At 45.9% G+C, this 24,740-nt stretch overlaps 2 protein-coding genes across 2 annotated transcripts in view; both read right to left on the reverse strand.

The window, feature by feature from the left end:
• Positions 1 to 132: 132 nt before the first annotated feature.
• On the reverse strand, positions 133 to 17,600 carry LOC307235466 (period circadian protein homolog 2-like). Its single transcript, XM_080007573.1, has 22 exons — positions 17,511 to 17,600; positions 14,067 to 14,579; positions 12,553 to 12,645; positions 11,661 to 11,815; positions 11,276 to 11,397; positions 10,738 to 10,939; positions 9,738 to 9,789; positions 8,942 to 9,084; positions 8,582 to 8,660; positions 8,358 to 8,464; positions 7,859 to 8,012; positions 7,584 to 7,692; positions 5,745 to 6,039; positions 4,945 to 5,101; positions 4,693 to 4,805; positions 4,349 to 4,555; positions 3,959 to 4,204; positions 2,525 to 3,627; positions 2,108 to 2,301; positions 1,458 to 1,691; positions 1,197 to 1,347; positions 133 to 979 (listed from the first exon to the last, which is right to left on the reverse strand). The coding sequence occupies exons 2-22, from the start codon at positions 14,504 to 14,506 to the stop codon at positions 830 to 832; spliced, it is 4,506 nt and encodes a 1,501-aa protein (XP_079863699.1). The 5' UTR covers positions 14,507 to 14,579; positions 17,511 to 17,600; the 3' UTR covers positions 133 to 829.
• Positions 17,601 to 22,882: 5,282 nt separating this feature from the next.
• pik3cb (phosphatidylinositol-4,5-bisphosphate 3-kinase, catalytic subunit beta) overlaps positions 22,883 to 24,740 on the reverse strand; it is a 49,351-nt gene continuing 47,493 nt past the window's right edge. Inside the window, exon 24 of the mRNA XM_080006456.1 lies at positions 22,883 to 24,662. Within this exon, the coding sequence (XP_079862582.1) occupies positions 24,525 to 24,662 (138 nt within the window). The 3' untranslated portion in view covers positions 22,883 to 24,524. The remainder of the gene's footprint in view (positions 24,663 to 24,740) is intronic.

Below are 24,740 nucleotides of genomic sequence, written 5' to 3' on the forward strand. Positions count from 1 at the left end.
TGGGAAATTGGGAATAGTCAGACCACGGTAACTTGTCACAAAAAAAAAGAAAAAACAACAAAAATAAAACATCTGACACCAGATTATCCTCTTCAGCTTTTCTTACTAATAAATATACATACACATATAAATATATAATTATTATATTATAATATTAATGTGTTGTATATTATGTGTAATTAAACACGACCAAAATTGTCATGTTCGTGAACTTCTTAAGTACTTTTCACATCTTTGTCTTGCCATGTTTTGGCAATTTGGGTCGACCTTTGCTTCTTCGGCGTTGCTGTAGGGGATTGAGTCCATGTTCAAAAGAAAGCCGGACAGATGCTCGTGAAGAAAAAGAAACATCTCTGGGGGGGGAGGGTTGAAGTCACCAGCTTCATATGTGGAGCTCATCAAAGTTAAGAGGGAATGCGTGTGTTTTGTGAGTGGGGAGGCAGCGTGGGAGGACGCTGCCTCCCGAATTGCCTCACGCTGTCTTTCCAAACTGTGCACACTACTGCCCCCTAGCAGGCGGGCGCTGGCAACGCAGTCTCTTCTTCTTTAGGGCATCACACACATAAACTACACACACACACAAACACACACACCATCCTCACGACCGTCGAGGCAACGGAGACTTTCCCTCGACTAAATGTGTTCCAGGCGCGCACCATTGTTCACCTCACAACTGTAACAGAGACCGAGGTGTGTCTGCGTGTGCGTGTGTACGTGGGGGCGTGTGCCTGTGTTCGGCACGAGTCTGTCGGGCAAAGTGGCGGATTGTGGTAGGAGTGCATCCCTCCATCAGTGTGTGTGTGTGTGTGTGTGTGTGTGTATGTGTGTTTTAGCAGCCAGAGCCAGCGTGAGGTTGGGGCGCTTTGGGCCGGTTCTGCTCCTCCTGGCTGGAGCCTTCTCCCAGCTCGCCCATCTCCATGTCGGGCATGTCCTCCTCGATGGGCAGTGACGACGTGGTGTCCTCACAGTACACACACTCCTGGGATACACACACACACAGAGAGACATTTTGATAAATAACCGCACGCTGGTTTGGCATGTGTCAGGGGTGGGGTTTCATACCTGCGGGCAGCACTAAATAGGCTCATACAACGTTTTTTTTGTTTTTAAAAAGGCCATATAGAAGCATTTCGGACTGGTTTTATACTCATGTGTGCACGATTAAGAACCAAAGATTGAACGAGATGGACCCCGACCTTGACGTTGATGGCGGAAGGCAGCCCGCCCCTCCGTATCCAGGGGTGCTCCTCCACCAGCTCCCGGCGCTGGTCCGAGCTGAAGGACGGCTGGCTCTTCTGCATCTGCCGCAGCCGCTCCTTGTCCTCGCGTAGAACCTTCTGGATGTCCCTGAATGGAAGGGGAGCAAAGAACAAATAAATAACATGAGCAAAGTAAGACAGATCGACCCGCTGCTACAAAACCTCTCCAGGGTCATGGCGGGGCTGTCGGTTGCTCACCTTGACGGCATCTGATAAGTCATCATAACCTTGTCGTCGGTGTTGGCCATCAGCAGCCAGAGCGGCTCCTGGAGGACGAATTTGATGAAATGTTCGCCCTCCCCCTGAGCCGAGCCGGGGACCCGGGGCTGGCCACCCTCCGAGGCTCCCTCGGCAAGTGTCTTGGCTTTGGCCTTGGGCTTGGAGTCGTGCTCCAGGGAGTCAACGCTGCCAAAGTACTTGCTGGTGTTGCTGCTCCCTGTTTGGGTGGAGGTGGGGTCGGAAAGAGAGAAGCTCAGAGCTTAGAGGACAAACGACGTGGCAAGATGAGATAAACCAGCGGAAATGAAACCCCCTACATATAGACACCCATACTGGTATCGGGTCCAATACAGTCCTATATATACCGAATATATGTGAATATTCTTAAAACATTGTTTGACATAATTGAGTTCATGATAATTTTATTTTATTTTTTTTAGCTTTTTTGACTCAACATTTTGATATTATATTTGATTTTGTTCAAACAAGCAGTGAATAAATGTATTTGAGGAAATAATTAACTTCTACATCAGTGATCCCACAATTGTTGGAACTGAACATTTCAGTATTCATATTATCATCCAGTCTTCTCTTTTGGGCAAGACATTTAGAAAAACAACATTTCTCACTGACCTTTTTGGCTGCCAGAGGCTCCGCTGGCGGACGTGCCGCACCCGTTGGACCCCGAGCCAGAGCCCATGGAGCCTGAGGTGGCCGAGCCGGTGCCCGAGTGGGAGTCCTCCTGCTCCTGCATAAGGATGTCCAGCAGGTCGTTGGATGAGGAGTTGGCATCGCTGTGCGCCCCATCTCCTGTGGACTCCACCTGCAAGATGAGAACACTGAGCATGAGACACTCACACACTGTGCTGTCGCTGGAACGCCTCTCTCTCTCTCTCTCTCTCTCTCTCTCTCTCTCTCTCTCTCTCTCTCTCTCTCTCTCTCTCTCTCTCTCTCTCTCTCTCTCTCTCTCTCTCTCTCTCTCTCTCTCTCTCTCTCTCTCTCTCTCTCTCTCTCTCTCTCTCTCTCTCTCTCTCTCTCTCTCTCACCTGCTGGAGGTGTTCAGACTTGACTGTGGCTCCGCTCTGCTCCCTGGCTGGGACCCCTGTGGAGTCTCCGCCCAGGGCCCCCGCTGCGTGAATGACACTGTCCTGCCGCTCCACCGAACGCTGCATCTCCTCCATGCTCAGCAGGTTGAGCTGCAGAGGAGAGCTGCAGCGGGACTCGAACAGCGGTGGCGATGTGGCAGGCTCGTGGCCGCCCGATGCCGGGGTGGAGGAGCGCGACGGGGCCCCCTCACGGGACTCCATGGCTGGTGCCTTGGGGGACTTAGGCGGCAGGTTGTAGGCGAAGGGCTGGGCCACGAACTGATTCTGCACGGGGAAAGTGGGTTGGGGTGTGAAGTGCTGCTGGGCGGTGTAGGCAGTCTGTGGGGCCGAGAAGGGCTGTGGGGCAACATAGGTGGGCTGCGTCTGGAAGGGCTGCTGGGTGGTGTAGGTGGGCTGGGGGGCCTGGAAGGGCTGCTGAGGGGTGAAGGCTGGCTGGGGGGCCTGGAATGGCTGCTGTGGGGTGAAGGCGGTTTGGGGGGTGAAGGTGGGCTGAGGGGGGAACGGCTGCTGGGTGGTGTAGGGGGCCTGCGCCTGGATGGGGTAGGCGGGCTGGCCTGGAGGGTATGACGGCTGGCTCTGCTCAGGGAAGAAGGCGGGTCTGGGGGCAGAGACGATCTGGGGGAACATGTAGTTGGGGAGGACCAGGGCCACGACGGGGGTCACGATCGGGGCGGCGTACGGCGTGGCAGTTGGAGGGGCTTGGCTGCTCTGGCCCTCCCCAAACCCTGCGGCGAGCGAGGGGTCGGGGTGGCTGGTTTGGGCCGGAGGGGCGGAGCCAGCGGGGTAGACGGACAGCGGGTACGCCGGCACAATGGCTGGGTAGGAGACACTGAAAGCCGATTGGGAGGCCTCGGACGGTGACCAGGAGGTTTGGTTGAGACTCTGGAGTGGGGGACGACGCTTGCGGTTAGATACGGCGCTGTCTGAAGAATCAGGGCGCTTCAGGCGCAGTTTCTTGGACTTCCTGTTGCGCCCACCCTTTTTGGCGGCAGGTTCTGGCCTGGCGGCACCGGCTTTGGATGCCCCTCGGACCCCGGATGATTCTGATTGAAAAAGATTCACATTAGGAAGAGCCACAGTTTAAAAAAAATGAAATATCCGAAAAGTTGTAAAGATATAATTTAAACATTTCAATTACATATCAAACATTATTAACTGATACATAATTCAACATACAACACTATAAACAAGAACCTTACTGTTCCTCAATAACTCGACGAAGTTTAAACCGTCAGCCGTATTAACTAATTAATTATTGCTTGATTGCTATTAAAGTGAACTTGAAAAAGCAGGAAACAAGTCAGACTTTGATTTAGTGTGTGTGTGTGTGTGTGTGTGTGTGTGTGTGTGTGTGTGTGTGTGTGAAATCTATACCTTCAATGTTGTTTGGCCCTCTGTGATTGTGCAGGTACATGGAACAATCCTTCTGGAAGGTTCTGGCGTTGCGGATCCCTCGGCAGCGGTTGAGGAAGACCTGCTCCTCCTTCTGTGTGTGCGCGGCCAGCACCTGCTTGGTGAGGCCGAGCCTCTTGTAGGCCTCCTTCTCCTGGCTGGGCGGAGACACCAAGCTGACTGGCAGCGCTGGGGGAGCCGGACTCTCTGCCACGTCCTCGATAATCTCTGTCAGGGGGGCGGTGGACATTAGTGAAGCAGAAACAGACGATACAAATATATATATATTAAAAAAAAACAGCGACCCAAGTCTAACGATCCCCAGCATAATTAAGAATCTGTTTCAATTTTAGAGAGGATTTGAGATCTCACCGGACTCGGGCTGGGGCTTCTTGTCCCCGACGTGGACGATGGTGCTGCTGTAGCTGCACTGCGAGGTGATGGACACCACGCTCTCGGCCTTGCTGGGCAGGGCGAGTGGCGCCAGGGGGCCTCCCACCACGGGCGCGGCCCCGGACAGATGCTTCTTCGGGGCTTTCATGTTGGTCAGGCCGGGCTGAGGGTCCAGCATCAAAGGGTCTAAATTGGGAAAAAGGGGTGATTCTCTGTTATCCCGAGCTGTGGATCCACCACTAATTGCTGCTTCTGTATCATCAGGGATGTTCTGAGGGTCGTCTGGTCAAAATGAGTGGCGCAGGTGTTCCATGTGTGCTTACCCGCGTGCGCATCATGCAACCCCTGCATGCCGTCCTCGTCGGAGGAGGTAGTGTTTGAGGAGAACTGGTACTTCCTCTTCACCGTGACAGGAATGTTACAGCTCTCCAGGTATCTGGCAGCGGAAGAGAGGATGAGAAAAAGGTGCAAAAAAAAAAAAAAAAAAAAGCAAAAGGTGCCACTAACAGACACACACACACACACACACACACACACACACACACACACACACAGACAGACACAGAGACACTTACCGGATGACACTGTCGAGGCAGCTAATTTGCTGGTAGGAGTAAACAGTTTGATCTTTGCAGGTGAGGTCGTCCATGCTGGCTGCAGCACCGTCTCTGGCCTGCAGAGGGAGTGCAGAATCCTTCAGACGCAACCCAGGACTCTTCTGGGCGGCTGCAGCTGCTGAAGAAAAGAACACAGCTTAGACATAGACAAACTTCAGGGACTCCACATTAGGGAAGCACAGATGCTGTGCTCATGTTCTCATTTACATTTACATTTAGTCATTTAGCAGACGCTTTTATCCAAAGCGACTTACAATTATTCAAACACCGACGGACACAGCCATCAGGAGCAATGAGGGGTTAAGTGTCTTGCTCAAGGACACTACAGCATGCTAGCAGGAGGAGCCTGGGATCGAACCAGCAACCTTTAGATTACTAGACCACCAGCTCTACCTCCTGAGCTACCGTCCCCCCCCTCATGCTTGTGATTTATTGTTTATCGATTATTATTCAGTGTTATATCATGCGGATCAAATTTTTTTATTTCGTCACGGGTAAAGCAAGATAAAAATGTAAAGATTTTAATTGTCCACTAGAGAAAGCTATTTGAGATGGGTTTTTTTTTTATTTACTGTGAAACATTATATCTGAACACTAATAACCAGCTGTTTGGATTGTGAAGATGCATACTGAGAACTCAGCACAGGAACCATTTTACGAGCAGTTCCAATTTCAACAGAATCTCAAATTTTTCAGCCAAGTCGAACAACAGCCAAACCGTTGGAGGGTTTATTTTTTATTTCGTTGTGTGGACTCACCGTCGCCAGCCCGTTTGTGCTCGGACTTGTGCGGAGAAAGCGAGGGTGCCGATGAGGGAGAGGGCGGGTGCAGGTACAGCTGGGGGTCTTGGTTCTTCAGCATGTGGACCCCCTTGCAGATCTCCTGGAAAGTCCTGGGCTTGGCGCAACCCGGCTCCTCGGCCGCGTTGACGCCGCCGCCGCCCGCCGCGCCGTTGCTGTTGCTCTCACTTGCAGAGCCCACGCTCACCAGCTGCTCGTGGGAGCCGTTGCTGCCGTGGCTGCCGTAACCGCTGGAGCCTGTGTTGTGGACCGGCTGGATAGAAAGAGAGAGAGGCATACATATCAGAGTTACATATCAGGGCTCCAGACTGTGACCAAGATGGTCCTATATGCGACCATTTTTTGAGAGTGTGCAAGAAAATTTCACGTTTACATTTTAGGGTTTGGCAATATGCCAAAATTTTCCCAAAGGCCACCATCAGCCCAACAATTGGTGATTGCAAATATATTGTGTGTTGGCACGCGCACAGGGGGTGGGGTGGATCAAGGATTTTCAGCGAATGCTTTCCTGGAAGAGCTTGTTGCGAAAAATAATACAAAATCCCCTTTAAGGGATTAGTTTGGTTTTAAACCGGACGCGATCAGCAAGCCGAAGGAAGTAAACAAAGTAATTTGCCACCTTACAAACGAGTAGTGGCGGAAAGAGATTGTTCTTTCACTCCTTTTTCTGTTTACTAAGTAGGAGGATGGATTTTTCTGAGTTTAAGTGAACAAGCATACAAATTGCAGAAGGAATTGTGCATTGCAGACATGGTTATATTTTTACTTTACCTTTTTCCCCACAAAAACAAACTCATTTACAAGACAACTTCGAAACATCTCTCCATTGTTAAGACACCAAAGTGTGTTTGTCAAGGAGGACATTTTCCTGCGCATTTTCCACACAGCCATTAAGCACGGGAGTAGGCACAGGTCTCCAGTAAGGTTTACAGTTTATCAAGACTCATTGCCGCATCTGCTATAAGTAGAACTATGATACTGTGTGACCACTGGAATTTCCTCCTTCTTTGGGTGCTGTATTATTAAAAAAACAACAGGAATTTCTCATAATTCGCAGAGTTTTATTCCTTGAGGAGGTAGACCTTTAATTTCGTAAAATAAAAGTACGAAAACAGCGTAAAAAAAACGACCAAATCCTGTGCTGGTGAGACCAACTAAGAAAGTAGGTCGCAGCAGTGCTACCGGTGGAAAAGTTAGTCTGGAGCCCTGTATATATTAATTCCGGTATTGGTACTTTTGCGATGATAACCAGATCCTCAAACACTTTGCAAGATACATTGACATACTTATTGTTTTGTCTCATTGACAAAATAAAATAAATAAACTTTTGCACAGTGAACTTTGTCCTTGAGAATCTTCAGATACAGATAGAACAATATTGGCCAACAAACGATATCGCATTTGGATACTGTGGTGTGTGGGATGGTTGGAGCAGCCACATCTGACGCTCGTTGGTTTGGCTAACGAACAACAGGTTAAAAACCCCATCCTCACACACACTCAGGATAGGAAGCCTGTCATGACATGTTCTACCTGCTCCAGGCTAATAAGGCGTCATGGGCATGAAAAGCCAGTTGCATCAAAGATGGAAGTTTTCTTGTTTAAGATATCAACAAAGGTATAATTGTTTCCCTAACCCACGATTTCTTGTTTTATGTAACGTCTTGTATTGTAGGCTCTACAATAAAACGGTGTCTACAACCCATTGTCGTCTGTGTCTCTGATCCGGAGGGCCCTGTAAACGCCACTTGGGTGGCGTGTGGTAGGAGGAACTACCATGTCCCTACATCTCCGTACCTGCAGCAGCAGCCTGTGGATCTGCTCGCTGATTTCTTGGATGTCGGAATCCATGATCTTCCCTCCGTGGAAAGCCGGAGCTGCAAACACATCTTCGTTCACAGGACCCCTGAAACACACACACACACACACAGTATGTGACTCAATTCAAGTAACAGCTACAGTGATTGACCCCTCAGTTTGGGACTGACTGCCAAATGTTACTGTCAGTGTCAGTCCGACATCAAAACGCAATTTAGATTTGCAATCGCAGATTTTGAAGTGTGTGTACTCACATGCGGACTTTGTGGCGGCCGATGACGAAGGACACCTTGCGGCTCCAGGGGTTAATGAAGCTGGACCAGCTGGTGTCGAGGGTTATGTACTCGCCGTTCTTGGCGCAGAATCGGATGGAGGAGTGGTCGAACGGCTGGCCGGCGTACTGCAGGACTGTTGCCGGTAAAGAACAGCACTGTTAGCGCATGTCTCTGTGCGTTTATCTGCTGAATCTCACATTATTTTAAGCACTAATATATTCAACAGAATGAAAAGGAAAAATCAAAAAATGTGACAAATGTCAGTAAAATGAACATTTTAAGCACAAACAGAACTCTTAATAGATACGTCTTAATAGAGAATGCTCTTCTTAAATGTTTGAATTGGGAAAAAGCTGAAATAATTCTGGTCAATTTTACCTTTTGGCAAGACTGTAGAGAGACTTTGTACCATATCCTCACCAAGTTTATTATATTCTATTCCTTCCTAGTCAATCTGACTGAGTAAGAGAAGTCTTACTCTTGCGGTGCACGGCCAACATGAGGGGCCGGTCGCTGGGGTGCAGGTTGAGCAGCACGGGGGTCCCGATCAGGTCCTGGGGCAGGTAGCCCAGCAGGGGTACGGCCCTGACAGACAAAACAAAGCGTTAGCAGGACCGCGGTAACCACCGACAACATGATCACGCTGTTCGATCAGAAAGGTCAGCATGTCTGTGGCCGGGACCAGAACACGACCCCTCTCACCTCTCGTCCACATCCTGGAACACACAGTTTGCCGTGTGTGTGGTGGTGAAGATGCGCTTGTCAGAAGGGATCCTGGGTGCTGAGGAGGGAGGGGGAGGGCTGTTATAAGCACAGATCCAAGCTATTGAGCTATTTCCGACACCACATTTAGACCAAATACAAATGTACAAAAATGGAATCAATAACTGATCAGAACAAGCAACATTGCATTCAAGCTGGATTACAAACAGGAGATGACTATTTGTGGTACAAGAAAGGGTTTAATAAGCAACAAATAATTCATTGATAACCAAACATATATAATAAAAAAAGAGGACTTTTTTTCTGTGTGACTGGTCTGTGAGTGGTCAGAGGGCTCACCCTCATAGCCGGAATGCACCCGCTCCGCCAACAGGAGGCAGCAGAACTGCTCCTCAGCCAGCTCTGCATCCTGGACCTTCATCAGGTAGGGGGTCATGCGGAACGGGTAGTACTGGATGTCCCCCTCTCGCTCCTTACCCCCACTGCCACACACACACACACACACACACACACACACACACACACACACACACACACACACACACACACACACACACACACACACACACACACACACACATTTAGAAAGGCAAATCGCTGGGTTCTCTAATCTTGTCTGATGTTCATTTTAGAATGTCCTAAACTATCTCCATTTGTTTTCCGCTCCCCTCAATACTATGATGTGATACACAGATATATTGGTGATTTACAGGATGTAGATTAAATTTAATTTGGTGTGGCATTTCTTGAAAATCAATTAAATTAAATTTAGTTTTGTCTCGTGTTGTTTGTTGAAAATGATAAAGGGTCTCACATATCATGATGTATGTATGATGAATACCCCCGCTCCCACCATTAAAAAAGTGTTATTTAATTAAGTATTTTCTTCTATCAGTGTCGCATGTCACAGCACCATTTAAAAGGGCTTTTTAGTACCAAATTTACATGTAATGCAATTGGCTGTTCATAAGAACACTTTGGTAAGACCTAACAGATCAGCTGTCTTGTCTCAGTGACTTGGTATGACCAATAGGGGGCGATAGAGGTCTACTGCCCAGGGTTGACTCCACTCCCTCCCTGAATGACCCAGCAGGAAGTGACAGCTCAAAGCAGCCAGCTGTCCCCAGTCGCTCACCTGATGCGGCAAAAGAAGGATTTCTCCTGCATGCACTCCGTGGGAGAGGTCTCTGAATTAGGAAATGTGAAAAGGGGGGAGGGAGGAAAAAAAAATAAGATAGGGTTAATATGCCTGATAACGAAGTCAACCGTCTACCGTCACACTGGCCACCGGAATTGCGAGGGTGGCGGGGGCAGTCGGAAGTCTATTCACATTTTTTTCAGAATTAGCCTGGTTTCTAGTAATATCTTTGTTATGGAAAAAAATGGAAATGAAACAAACAAACAAAATCAATAAGTAAGTGGATGAAAGTTAAAAACTACATTTTTTAAATAACGAGTGTAACTGTGTAGCAGCCGTTCCAATGGCGATTTTGGACAGTTTGAGTCTGCCATTGTATGGGGAGAAGGATTGGGGAAGAAGTTACTGCTCACGCAAGCTCCCAAAACATTATTTAAGTTGGTTCAGGGGAGTGCATGTTGAAAGAATGTTTGTACCACTGGCCGACTGACCAAGGACAGAGCTGTGATGATCGCAAACTCAATTCAAGTTTGTGATACAAAGATTCTATATGCGGACAGCCTGAGAATTCCGACTGAGAAGCACTAGGCGCTGTTCTATGGGCAGGGGGTTGAGTGGCTTCTGTGCTGAGTCAGAACAAGCATCTGCCTCGGTTTGGTGTGAAATTCACCCCGTGCTTCGTCAGGTCAGGCTCAATAAATGAGAAACAAAAAAGCGGCTGGGCAAATAAGCAACTCGGAATATGTAGTGTGATGACAGCTACTCTATAATTGATAGGTCTGTGTGAACAGGCGTGCATTTGTTTATGTGCGAAAGCACGTGTGTGTGTGTGTGTGTGTGTGTGTGGTGTGGGATGGGATGTGGTGATGAAGCATGTCATGTGTGTTCCCCATGTGCCCCGATCTGGCTACAGGCAGCGAAGAGGTGGCTCACACGCGACAGCAAGGATCTTATGGTGACCTGGATAGGTGGAGGTTGGTTTGCGCGGCCGGCCTACCTGCTCCGGTGCACATGCTCCATGACGGCAGCCGGTACGGGGTGGTGAAGCTGTAGAACACGCTGACGTCTTGCGGCGTCAGGAACTCCACGAACTTGGCGTTGGTGAATACCTCCTGCTTGCAGTTTAGGATGGACGCCGCCTGGTCAGAGATGTAAACGATCTTCCCTGTGATGAGCGACACGGCGACGGCGAATATGTCCTGACGGAGGAGAAAATCAAACGTTAGTGTTTAATGTAGTCATATCTCCCGTCTTTATCAGCTTCCTTGGCAGATTCGTTCTTCACAATCACCCCGTAAGCCGCAGAGGCTCCTGCAGAACTCCGATAAGGAGTGAAAGTACACTAAGTTGTGTAAACACTTACCCAAAAGCAAAACAAATGAATGCCCAGACAAAGCTGACGAATATACTGTTGAAACTGTATGTTGCAGTATTACACACACACACACACACACACACACACACACACACACACACACACACTATTTTGGTATAGTGTTCATTTTGGGCGTGGGACTGCGATGGGGGTGACCTACCGTGTTTTTGACAGTGTACTCAGAGGTTATGCTGTTGATTTCCTCTATGGTGTAGGATGACACGTCGAGTCCTGGCGGCTGGCTGTCATTTATCATCAACATCTGGTAATACTCCTCGTTGGCTGCAAAGACGAGAGAGACGCGGATCAATGTAGACATCTTTACACAACGCCGTGCTCTTTAATTGCCATATTTAATTCGCCGTTGGATTCTCCTCCTTTAGTTCTGTTTCGTGAATAGTAAAACCGTGCTTGGTTCGTCGAGGGTCAACATTCTAACACATTCGTGGCGACCTCAAAGCGTCGATAACGGGAGGGCTACCGTGGAGATGTCTGAGCGCGTGCGAGTACCTGTGTGAGAAGATGGCAACGGAAACTGGCCTCACCTTTGACCTGTTTGACACATCGCAGTGCATATTTGAGCGTGTTGAGCGTGCTGGATTTCCCCTTGCTCCTCTTTTCAGACGGCAAGTGCTTCTTCAGCTCCTTCAGGGTCTTGAAGAGCTCCTTCTGTGTCTTGGCTTTGGCAGACTGTTCGCTGCTGCAGGGTGTGCAAGACACAGGATAGACACGTCTCAGAAAATGACAGGCTCTAAGCCAATGCTGTCAAAGTGGTGAGAAACATGCTGCTGAGAGGGGAGCCGGGGGGAGGTAGAAACTTATACGATTGCTTCAGTGGGGAGTGGTCGACGCTTGCTGTGTAGTAAATGGGCTTTTGACAAGGGACCACGCGTCTTATTATTGTTTGTTTTACACACATTAACTCAAAAGGAAAAGGTTTGTCTTGGCGGTCGGGATCAATGTCGGACAATATTACCCACAGAAATACGGGAAGATTTGCAAACCTGCTTGTAATTTTAATGTTCGAAATCTAACGCTCATTTCGATCGATTTTCGATTTACAAGACGTTACATAAAACAAGAAATCGTGGGTTAGGGAAACAATTATACCTTTGTTGATATCTTAAACAAGAAAACTTCCATCTTTGATGCAACTGGCTTTTCATGCCCATGACGTTTAGGGGCATGGAGATCTAAAAGCAGATTTTAAATTGAAAAAATACAGGGAAGTTGTGGCAGAAGTCAATCAATTTGGCCAGAGTCATCTTGACTCTTTTAAGATAGCTTTGCTTTATTGTCTTTACTTTAAGGTCGGCATTGACCCAATTATATCAAAGGCGTAGCAAGTTATGTTTTTGTTAAGCAGCTAACCCACTGGCTTTCCCCAGATCTGTTAGGTGGGTGATCGCTGGTTCAGACACAAAGACGAGTACTAACCTGCAGCCGCTGGTGGATGGGTTGTCCTGCTCGGAGCTCACTAGACTGAAGGCGTTGGAACTGCTCGGTGGCGAGGGGCTGTGAGAGTTTGAGCTGCGGGGGCAAGAAGAGTGTAGGTTAGTGTTTAGGAGAGGGACACAAAATAGAGAGTTACAAATAGTTGTGCAGCTGAGGACAGGGTCCTTTTGGGGCTCCGAAGCCGATGCATTTGACTTATCAGGCCTAGTCGGTGTTGTTGACAGAACAGTCACTTGAGGCTTCTCATTAACCGGGGCAGCTAAAGGTCACAGTAACAGCTAGCATCACACTACTGTCAGATGTGTTTTATTAAAAGAACACATCATGCCACTGAAATAACACTTCATATGCCTGACCCAACACTTATAATATACAATATAGTGGACACAACCATTTATGACAACATTAACAAAAGCATTTATAAGGTTGCAATCACAGACAGGTTCCACTTTCAAAAACTATCTATCAACTATCAAACACTATGACTATCATTTTGTAATTTGCTTTGTAATTTCTTAGGTACGCATTATGCTAGAGTCTGTACTGGTTCCCCCGCTACCGTCAGCTGTTGCAGGGGATCATATACATTAATCATTTGCTATAAAAAATGTAAAAAAGGCTACCCTTCCTTCTAGTTTGTGGCTAGTGAACGGTACCAGCAATGTCAGGCATTTAAATTCAATGCGAGACCATTGTTTATACTGTAAGTCTTGTTCCTCCACTTGTGAAGGATGTTAAGTAAATGTTTCAAACTCCATCCAGAACACCCACCCACTGATCCCTGTGAAGAATTTATCTTAAATAACGCCAGGGGATGAAGTTGAGCTTACGCTGGCACCGCCATTGTCATAGATACAGATGCTGTGCAGCATCAGAAGATGAGTCAGAAAGTTGGTTACACAACAACAGGTCTCCGGGAGAGGTGTTTACACCAGGCTGAATGACAGCGAGACCCAGAGATAAGCAATCTACATCCCCGACAGACTATCTCTCGAAAACAGGGGCTCCCAAAACGTGTTATGCCAGAACCCATATCTAGAGTTAGCTATTGCAAATACATATTTTTAATAAAATAAGCAAAAACAATAACCCATAGTTTCAAGACCACTGATCTTAAACACACCAAAGGTCTCCTCACTTGGTCAGAGGTGTGATGAAGCCGTATTTAATAAAATAATTATAATGATCCTTATGTTTATTCAATTGACTCCCAGTGTGTGTGTGTATAGCACCTGCTTGGATGGATATTTCACAATCAAACTCCTTCTCATGGCGTCTCTGTCCTCTTTTGGTGTCTTTGGCATGTTTGGGGCTAAAATACACACGCCTTTGCTCAGCCTGGGTCTGGCCCTAATGGACTACTACAATGACTCAGACAGAGGCAAAGCTATTAGGCCCAATGAACCTCACATCCATGGCCAAGATGGTCCACTCCCCCGCCGGGCTGGAAAGACACTTGATTAAGCATGACGCCCCAGGGATGGAAGTGCACTCACCTCTTGTTGCTCCCCGATGACTCCAAGAGGGCAGAGTCCTTGCCATTGCCGTTGGAGCTGCCCACGGATTCACTGCCGTGGGACTCATTGCCATGGGACTCATTGCCATGAGATTCCGTCCCGCTTCCGCTGGAGCCACCCATCTCCACATCATCATGCAGTGGCGGGCGGGGCCGCTTCCTGTCATCATGCGTGGAGCCCAGCAAGGCCGGGTGCTCGTGGCTACTGTCGCTCCCCTCTGAGGCCAGTCCCAGCTCGGGCTCCATCTCCGCTTCGTCCTGTCCCTCATTGTAGCCGCCGGCCATGCAGTGCAGCTGACCGATGGGGCCACAAGTGGAGCCCTCTTCTTCCTCCACCTGGAAGCCGACCCTCTCGCGGTTACGTTCGCGGCTGTCCATGGTTGAGTACAGGTAGAGCTTTGGGCTGGCACCCTCAGACATTAGGTGGGCCAAAGAGCAGAAGGTGCGGGACTAGGTTATCTTCGGCATGGCCCCTCGGACGCAAGGTGTATAGCTGCCTCAGGAAGAGGAACAAGTATAAAAGAGAATAATTTTAATTAGTTAGGAGTCTTCATATGAACATACAGTACACTATGCTAGGCCAGAAATATTAATAGCACTAATCTATCGGGGTCAAAACCAATCCATCTGATGATATGAAACTGGCTTTTATCTGAGCAGCTATATAAAGCACCTTTAGATATGGCCAGGAGGGGTTGTCAGTCAGCCATAAAGAAAAGGGCAGAACAACACAGGGAGAGCCACCTTGCTTTTATTTCATCGATCACACTAACAGACACACAAATATGCAGCCGCTTTCCATCCTTCAAACACCTGCCACAGTGCATGGAGTGCACTGAGCCCTTTCCAGCTAGACTGGAGCAATCCAGTTCCCAGCGTTTCAAAAGACACCAGACTGAAAGGTGAACCAGCATGAAGAAAACAGCTCTCACCTTTCTATCTTTACTGACAGATGGACCATACGCTACCCAACCATTATACGATGGACACACACACACACACACACACACGTACGCACGCGCACACACACAAAATATAGGAATAGTAACATAGCTGTAGAGAATATGAGGGTACAAAGTACACAATGTAGCTATTTGTGCTATCTAGGCGTGTAGTGTGCTGTAGCACTGATCACAATATGCTGCAGAGTAAAAGACCATAGGCCTCCTTCTATGAGTAAACATTATTAGGAGGGTATTAATTCTGCCTCCATCAAAACAACTCCTTCTGCATCGCCGAGGGGCAGGTAGAAGACGTTGCTGGCACATCACAGCTAGATAACAGTCTCGTTAGATAGTCAGGAACGTTATAAATCCAAGAGCAGCAAGGTTTAAACCTGCCGCATGTTGACACCTGTGCACAAACAGAGCAGAAGACATTGCCAACATCGGTTTGCAAACATTAATTGGCAATCTTAAAACCAAATCCAAATTGACTTTGTGTGTTTGTGTGTGTTCTGTCAAATGAGGCTGCTTAAGATTTTTTGATAGATAGATTTTGAAACAGACAACAAAATGACTGTGTTTTTCTTAAGTGGCTTGACTAATATGAATAATACTGAAATACTGATATTTTATTCACCCATGCACCGAGCGCAAAATCCATGACATTTTTGCTGCTCATAAAATATACAACCCCTCCCAAACTCTCTAACAGTAAAACAAAGATACCATCCAACAGCAACATAGCAGCGTGTTGACAAGAAAAGATAACATTGGCTCCAATTGGTTTCCCCTTCGACTGGCGGAGAAAGCACACTAGCACAGATCCCAGGTATTATACAACCAAGCCAGAGTCACATGGATTAGGCAACTGTGCGATGCAATACCAGCCCTATTTCATAAAGCCACATGGATCCACTTGTATCACCCTGCATCATAGGGGCGTCACAGTTCACAGTTTGGTTGCTTCCACGGAAAGAGAAGAGAGTCTGAGCACTATTGCCGCTATTTCATGGGTGATTCTTTACAGTGTCTTTATACCATTCTCTCAGTTTCTCAGCAAAAGTACAAGAACCTCATATGGTATGACAAAGACATATGAGCAGATTTCATTATGCAATCTGTAACAGCATTACTGCTCACTTATTAAAGAACGTCCTCAAATGTTTCTGCTTTTTACGGTTAACCATCTAGCTGTCTATTCTTTAGTTATGCCTATATATATTGCTTTGAAACAGGTAATTCATGAGAACATAACAATGCCTTTATTAACCAATACCAATGTCATTGATACATACACATTTAGGTGTACATTTACGGTTTACGATTTCCTCCACCTAACGTCAGTAAGGACCCCCACCAAAAACATGCACACATCATCGTCTGACCAGCGATGGACACTCGTCACGTCGATGAATGCTGCCCACTGCTCCTGGCTGCCTCCCCCGGAGGAAGGACAAGCCAGGATGGGTTAAATGCAGAGGCCACATTTCACCGGGCCACCATCCAAAGCATGTGTGTGTGTGCATGTGTTGTGTGATAATTAAAGATTCTTCTTCTTCTTGAATTTATAGCACATCAGTGTCTTCCAAACCCACTTGGATCCTGATGTCAGTCAACCAGTCGAACGTCACGACAAATCTAGAAGTCAGGTGAAGTTATGATCAAGTCTCACTGTGCTTTTTCCTATCAAACCAGCCTCTTAATTATATCGAGTTTTGTCATTATTGTATAGTGACAAGGAGACTCACGTATTTATTTTTATTCTATGGGCAGGGATCAAAATGGTGGAAGATAAGGTGTTCAGCTTTCGTCAGAAGCTAGGAATGGTCTAATTTCGGGTGTAAGTTTAAATCTAGTCTAACTTCAAGACAGACAGTTTAAGTATACAGTTAAAAAAAAAACCCCTGTAGGAAATAGATCATTTAAAATACAAACAATAGTTAATATCAACTTTCAATTGAAAATATAAAAACTACCCCTTGGGAATTAAGACTAATGCCTCTCCTGGAGACCAATGAAAGGGTACCGGACCTGACCATTGACACCGTCACCGTTTACATTTGATAAAATGTATTTCGTCCCGACTGCGATGAGATAAAGCTCTCGCAATGGGAGCACAAGTCCCTTCCCCCATGACCTGCTAGTCAACAAACACACGTTGACCTGCAATCCACCGCACGGTACACTGACACAGTTATGTAAAAGCAGCCGCCTCACTCAAATTACACCGTCAAACGGCGGGCGACCGGCTGCGAGCGGCGCCGGTTGACAAAACCGGATTTTTATTTTATTTTTTTTATTAATAGAGCAGAAACCATCGTCCGTATAATCTTTTATTGCAGTAAAAAAAAAAAACACACAAAAAGTAGACCAAACATGAATTCCCGCGCATGCGTAGAGCCGCCTCGGTTATGCAATACACGTTCCACTCCGTTCGTCTTTCCGAAACGAGACAAAAAAAAAAAAAAAAAAGGACAAACCTGTTCAGGGCAAAGTCGGTGCGAGCGGTGTTCCCGGGTCGCGTCGGTCTCCAGTGCAGTTCGACTCTACAAATGGACACGACCGTTAACTCCTGACTTCCGACATTCCTCGTCGGCGAGACCGCAGGACGGACGGGACGACACGACGCGGTTCACTCCGGCGCCGCCGTCGGTAGCGAATCGCGGAGCTCGGAGCGCGACCTGGATTCAGACTCCGCCCACGCCCCGGCTCCGGTTGGCTGGAAATGACGGGTTTCCTTGGTTAACGTGACGCAATTGCAACGGCGGACGCCGATTGGTCCGCACCTCTGCCCGTCGCTTTATGTAAAACCGTCTCGCCCCGCACGTGGAATCCCATGTTGCCGGCTGTTGTCGCGGAGCAGACGCTGCGCGTAACCACGGAGTAGTTTCAGTAATTACTAAAATACAACCGTTTATGATGATGGATTATGTTCATTACGTGTGCAGTCACAATGTCAAATACCTTTTAACCTGGAGACGGGAAGATAGGCACACCGATAGACAGATGGATAGATAGATAGATAGATAGATCGATAGATAGATAGATAGATAGATAGATAGATAGATAGATAGATAGATAGATAGATAGAAAGATAGATAGATAGATAGATAGATGGATAGATAGATACATAGATAGATAGATAGATAGATAGATAGATAGATCGATAGATAGATAGATAAATAGACAGACAGACAGACAGACAGATAGATAGATAGATAGATAGATAGATAGATAGATAGATAGATAGATAGATAGATAGATAGACATTTCACTGCATATATGTATGAAAGTATGTATATGTATGTGACAAATAAAAAATCTTGAATCTTGAATCTTGAGATAGATAGATCGATAGATAGATAGATAGATAGATAGATAGATAGATAGATAGATAGATAGATAGATCGATAGATAGATAGATAGATAGATAGATAGATAGATAGATAGATAGATAGATAGATAAATAGACAGACAGACAGACAGACAGATAGATAGATAGATAGATAGATAGATAGATAGATAGATAGATAGATAGACATTTCACTGCATATATGTATGAAAGTATGTATATGTATGTGACAAATAAAAAATCTTGAATCTTGAATCTTGAGATAGATAGATCGATAGATAGATAGATAGATAGATAGATAGATAGATAGATAGATAGATGGATGGATGGATGGATGGATGGATGGATGGATGGATGGATAGGCGATATATAATAAACTTAACAACTGAGCAATGAAAACTTAACCACCGATTCAACATTTGAAAATGGTGCAAGTTTTCATGCATAGGTTTTTGAACCTATTTTGCTGTCACTAAGGCCCGTATCGCTTCGGCGATCTCCTGCCAAAGCCTGGAGCACACGGTTTTATAACAAGCACAGCCAGCGTGTTCACTTACAACGGGAGAGGAAAGCCAACCTGCGCCCGGATCTGCTGCACCCAGACAAAATACAACCACGAGAACCAAGCTGCCCTGGCTGCCACGTCAATAATAATAATAATAACAACAACCACTTACAAGTTTTGCACCCGCTCAAGTTGGCGCAAGAGCCATCCCGGTGACTTTGAGCCCGATCACTCTCACTGTGTGTTCGGTTGAAAATGAGAGACCAGCCCTCCACCCCCAGTCTTCATTCACAATTTTACTAAATCAGACTCGACTAACCGCAAGTAGTGATGCTGGGCAGGTGCATCCTTCCGGCAACTCGCATCATCGTGCCATTCATTCTAGTACGATAAAAAATAATAATAATAATAATAAAAAAAAAAAATATATATATATATAAATATTAATACCTCAAATGTAAAACATAGTTTTTAAATAATATAATTCATAAATGTATGTACAGTAAATAAAAACATATTTAATATATATCTCATATTTGCTGTATATGATTATATTATGTTATTCGATTATATATATATATATATATATATATATATAAAACTTCCCTTGGGGACCCTGCAGCAGGAAGGAAGGATAAGCAGGTGTGAGTCATGAAGTGGGTGGTTTTCTCTGTCAAGCCCAAGAGCAGCCCTGGTAACCATTAAAGTAGATATATTCTATATTTAAGGGATGCCACTACATAATAATAGTATTGTCTTGCCAAAATTGAAAAAAAAAAACCACATTTTCTTTCATCCAAAACGCCAAATACGATTAAAACGCGACGGCAGAGGAAAGTCGTGCCGCTCTACGCTCCGCATCGTGCGTGACTTGACTGTAAATTGCTTTTGGTGAATTGGTAGTGAAGGCTTCTTCCCAGCGCGCATGCTTCTGTCTGCTCGCTTCGGCGGATCGATGCCCCGGTTTGTGAACTATATGGCGCCATCCGCTGGTTGCTGGACTCACTGCACGTCAGCAGGAACTCGGTTGACCTGAGGTCCCCTTCATGTGGAAAGAAGAACCAAAAAACAGACGAGACACTCAGAGAGAAAAATAAATACATGATGCCAACTCAGAATTTGGAGTTGGTCAATCGAAATGATGAGACAGTGTCTCGTTGTTATGACTGAGTAAATTCGAATGGAACGAGTTTGACATCAGTCAGATATAAATTGTAGGTTGAGACTAAATTGTAGGCGAGCATGAGACAGGCTAGTACATGAAACAATAAGGCAACGGTCTCAGTTGATGACCCCAAATCTGAAAATTAGTATAATATTCACCCTTTATAGTGAATGCATTTTGCTTGATTTTTTTCTTTTAATGCTCATTCTTACCCTGTTTTTAATGTATTTAGTTATTTTAATTATTTTATGATTGTACTTTGTAAATACACGTTTCTTTGCTTTTATTGTCACCTGCTGGCCTTATTTTAATGCAAAGCACTTTGAGTTACATGTCCTATGTGAAAGGTGCTATACAAATTAAGGTTATTATTATTATTATCAATAATAATAATAAAGATAAATCATCACCCATTAAGGCTAAATATAGGAAACAAAGAAAAACAAAGTACAAGGCCAAAGGAAACAAAGAGTCTACTATAGGGATATATTGTTTCTGATCAGCCTAATATTGTAGCGGTCCCCCTTATCCAAAACTTTCACTGATTTCACCTTATCAGTCCACTAAAATCTGTTTCTGAACAATTCCGAGGTGAGATATAAACAGTCCAGTTGCTGGATCTTCGCTCATATTACATCTACAAGGCCTCATTTAAAAGTTAATTCTGACCGTCGTTAGGCACGGGCCTCGCATCCGGATACCACACAGGGATTTCTAGTTTCATTCAGTTAAACGGCGGAAAATAAGATGAATTATATAAATACGTTTTTAATCAGATTATGGAAAAAAAAAAAAAAAAAGAAAAAAAGAAATTCATTATCATCGGGGGGAAAAAAAATGCTGTCATGAAAATAAATAAATAATATGTATTATTATTATTATTATTATTACAATCACAGGCAGGCATCTCCTCTGGATGACTGTATGAACTTAAGTGCCTTGGGGAGGAGTGGGTGGATGGATGGAGGCAGGAGTGGGTGGACGGATGGAGGCAGGAGTGGGTGGATGGATGGAGGCAGACCCCCCCCTGAAGGTGAGGCGACTGCTTCGGCGGAGAGGCCGAGCCGGTGCGCAAGTGTCCAACTGGGGGCGCTGTCCTACCATGGCGGAGCTGTTGGGGGTGGGTGAGAGCGGGACGGACGAGGTTACGCACCTTCCTGATTGTTTAGGAAATAGGAGGCGGAGGAAAGGAAATAACCTCCAATAAAAAAACAACAACTATTATTACTGGTGATTGTTTTGTTTGGAGGAACGGGGACGGACGCACAGCGACTTTTGATCGGGTGGGGACGGTAGCTCAGGAGGTAGAGCTGGTCGTCTAGTAAACTAAAGGTTGCTGGTAGCATGCTGTAGTGTCCTTGAGCAAGACACTTAACCCCTAATTGCTCCTGATGGCTGCGTCCGTCGGTGTTTGAATAATTGTAAGTCGCTTTGGATAAAAGCGTCTGCTAAATGACTCAATGTAATGTAATGTAATGGGTGGCGCGCATAGGGCCGAGCGCCGGCTGTAAGAGGCTACCCGATTATTCAAATCAACCGATTCAAACCACCACGGGAAGACGCCTGTCAACCCTCCCGTTTTCCTCGGGATTCCCACCTATTTTACTCTTCTCTCCCGCTGTCCTCCCAATACAACATTTTACCATCAATCTTCACGATCGGATCAAGAACTCTCAGAAATGACTTGCGATATTGTGATATTGTAGATGTGCGGTTTGATCGGGTCGTGCGAATGGCACTTCGAATTAAACATACATTTAATATGCCAAGCATCTGGACGCGTCCTCCCTACGGCGCCGTGTGCCGTGGCGCTCACAATTTGGATGGGCGAAGCTTCTCACGTTACATAACAGCAGTAGAGGGAGAAAACACACAGACAGAGGATGCTGTAACCGCCACTTGAAATTGATGAGCAGCCCCCACACAATGAGGGGAAGTCCCCCCATACAAAATGTCTATTAGTCAGCTACGGTACGGAGAATGGGGTGGACAGACAATGCAAAACAAACTTCCATTGTGAGCCGAACAGGAGTGGCCAAGACCCCACTTTCGAGCGCGATACAATCCAATCTCAACCCCCAAAAAGGTTTTGAAATGGGTTTGCTCGAGCGTTACCGAAGGCAACACCGACACAGGCCGGCGTCTCCAGGCCCGAGCGAGACAAAGAGGAGGCCGCGTCATCCAGTTTACAGGCAGAACATAAGACATCATGTACCCGCTGACATGAAAGTAAGTACAGAATGAATAAATCACTGAATGTGACTTCACTCTGTTGCAATATGTAAAAGAACAAAACAAAAAAAAACACATCCCATCGCCTTCCTTTTCCATATCAAAACAAGCCAACAAAAATATTCCTGGGTGTATTAATGGTCTACAACAGTTGTATTCAAACTGCGGGGCACGTCCCTGGTGGAGCGCAGCGGAATTTTACGTTTCTAAGTCCTAACATTTGGGGGAAGGGGCACTGGGAATATTGTTGGATGGGGAGGGAGAAGGGGAGAGGAAAGGGGTTGTTTTTTTTCCCCATTAGTTAATTGAAAATAATTTGTCCATAATTTAATTCACTTTCATTCTTTTGTTTTTTTCATTAGTTGTGCAACTTCCTGCACCCACCTCCCGCCTGTGTGAATGGGCAATACAAACCGCATATGAATGTGACCTGGTTTACTATTTGCCTTTGACACATTTTGTATCTGTACTTTTAAGTTTGAATACCATTGACCTAGAATGAGTCTACATTCATCACGGCACTGACCTGTACAGGCCGGCAACAAACCACAGCCACAACTGGGAATGGACCACAAGACTGAGTGGGGTTTCGCTGGAAAATAACTTTTAATAAAACTCTTACGAAAAACAAAATACCAGCTCAACAATAAAAGCCCGTACATTTGACAATATCCAGTGTCCAGAGAGATATTTAAAGGCTAGCGGTGCGAAATACAGCAGCAACACACATAAACCCACAGTGACGACAATGAAAGACTCCAGACCTGGGGTTCATATGCTAATATATATACACTGTGTGTGTGTGTGTGTGTGTGTGTGTGTGTGTGTGTGTATATATATATATATATATATATATAGAGATAGAGTTCATATACTCGTTTATGGATATTGCACAAACATTAAACGCCGATGTATCGCCGTGTTAAAGCCCTCTGCTGAAAATTTCCTCCCACACAGGACCCACTACCTGCTATATAAAAAACAAATACATTTCAAAAGAGAGCGGCACTCGTTTGCAGACATTCGATTTTGGAACATATGCTTACAAACAAAAAAAACAAAAAAAACAGTACAAACAATAAAATAACATTTGCTTTAATTTTGGTCCTAAAAAAGGCATATGATTCTATATATATATATATATTTATATGATTTTGTTACTGTCACGGTTATTGGCACACGTGGGACGGTGCTTGGAAAGGCTGACGGGCGAAGGCCTCGTTGGAGACGTCAACTTCTTAGAGAAGAGCATCTATTTGCTCGAAGGAAAGTTTTGAAAAGACCTCCGTCAAGAAATGTTGATTTGCTTAAAAAACAAACAAAAAAAAACAAACAAACCTATATTGAACATTGCCTTTTAAAGAATAAAACAAAAATAGATATCAAAAACATTTTAATACAGTATTTGCAAATGCTCTACAAAGTCTTTCATAGAAGGTTCCAGTGTTTAAATGGTCCAGTCCTCTTAGCTTCAGTGGACAAGGCCCGAGATCTCTTTTTTTTTTTTGTTGTTTCTCCTCTGGTGCAGTTTTAATAACTTTGTCCTCTCACACGTTTCTGTGGAGTCGCAAAGTAGTCTGGTGCATAAAAATCTAAAAGGTAACATCTTAAATGGGGAAAAAAAAAATTATAATAATAAAAAAGAAATATAATACAATCTTCCTGTGGTTTTGAGGCACACAAGTTATGGTAACGCAGGAGGCGTCACAAAGACCACAACCTTTCTGTTCCTTTTGCGGGCATGTCTTTAGCCTTTTCACACTCCTTTGTCACGTGGAGGGTCGGGCGGACCGGGTGCGTCGGAGATCCCCCGGAGACTCCCGTGTGAGTCGGGCCAAAGAAGTTCGAGCGAACCTCCCCAAAAATACCCGTTCTGCAACCGGCGGGTCGTTCGGCTCCACCCCGGGCTCCGTCGGGGCTGTTTGTCTCCAGAGGCTGGGTATGGGTGTGGGTCGGCTCCGGCTGGGGGGCACGGGCGTGGGGGATGGGGGTGGGGTCATTTCCTTCCTTGGACTGTGTGTGTGCAAATCCTGTCTGCACTATTTTCCCCCCTCCTTCGCAGAAATGTCGCCACGTCCGTAGATTTCTCAAGAAAAGGGTGTGTTTGTTTGTGTCTGGGGGTCATCCATAATTCCCTTCTTTAAACATGGATTGGACGATTCCCTGCCACTGTGGCGTCGCCCTGTCCTGTTGACCCTTGACCCCTGCCCTCTAGCATTAATGGGGGGAGGGTGGCGGCCTTAGGAGCGATTGTCCTTCGCCACGTTGTGGGCCATCCAGTTGACCTTGGTGGTCCAGCTCTCTCGCAGGGCCTCGTCAAACTTCTGGCGGAACTGTTTGAGCGCCTCCTCGTCTGTCTTGCCCAACGCCAGAGAGTCCTGTGGGGAGCAGGAGGGTGTGACAGGAGAGCGTTAACGTCATAAGTCATATTGGTTGTTTTCATATGTATTGGACAT

Source organism: Zeus faber, assembly GCF_960531495.2.
Source record: "Zeus faber genome assembly, chromosome: 9".
Classification (NCBI taxonomy): domain Eukaryota; kingdom Metazoa; phylum Chordata; class Actinopteri; order Zeiformes; family Zeidae; genus Zeus; species Zeus faber.

Bases quoted from the DNA above. Each gene is read 5' to 3' on its own strand.
- LOC307235466 (XM_080007573.1), bottom strand. From the start codon at position 14,506: ATGTCTGAGGGTGCCAGCCCAAAGCTCTACCTGTACTCAACCATGGAC. The intron at 8,465-8,581 runs GTGAGAGGGGTC...TTTGTCTGTCAG, and splicing joins TTCCAGGATGTGGACGAGAG to GGCCGTACCCCTGCTGGGCT. The intron at 2,302-2,524 runs GTGAGAGAGAGA...CTCATCTTGCAG, and splicing joins AGTCTGAACACCTCCAGCAG to GTGGAGTCCACAGGAGATGG.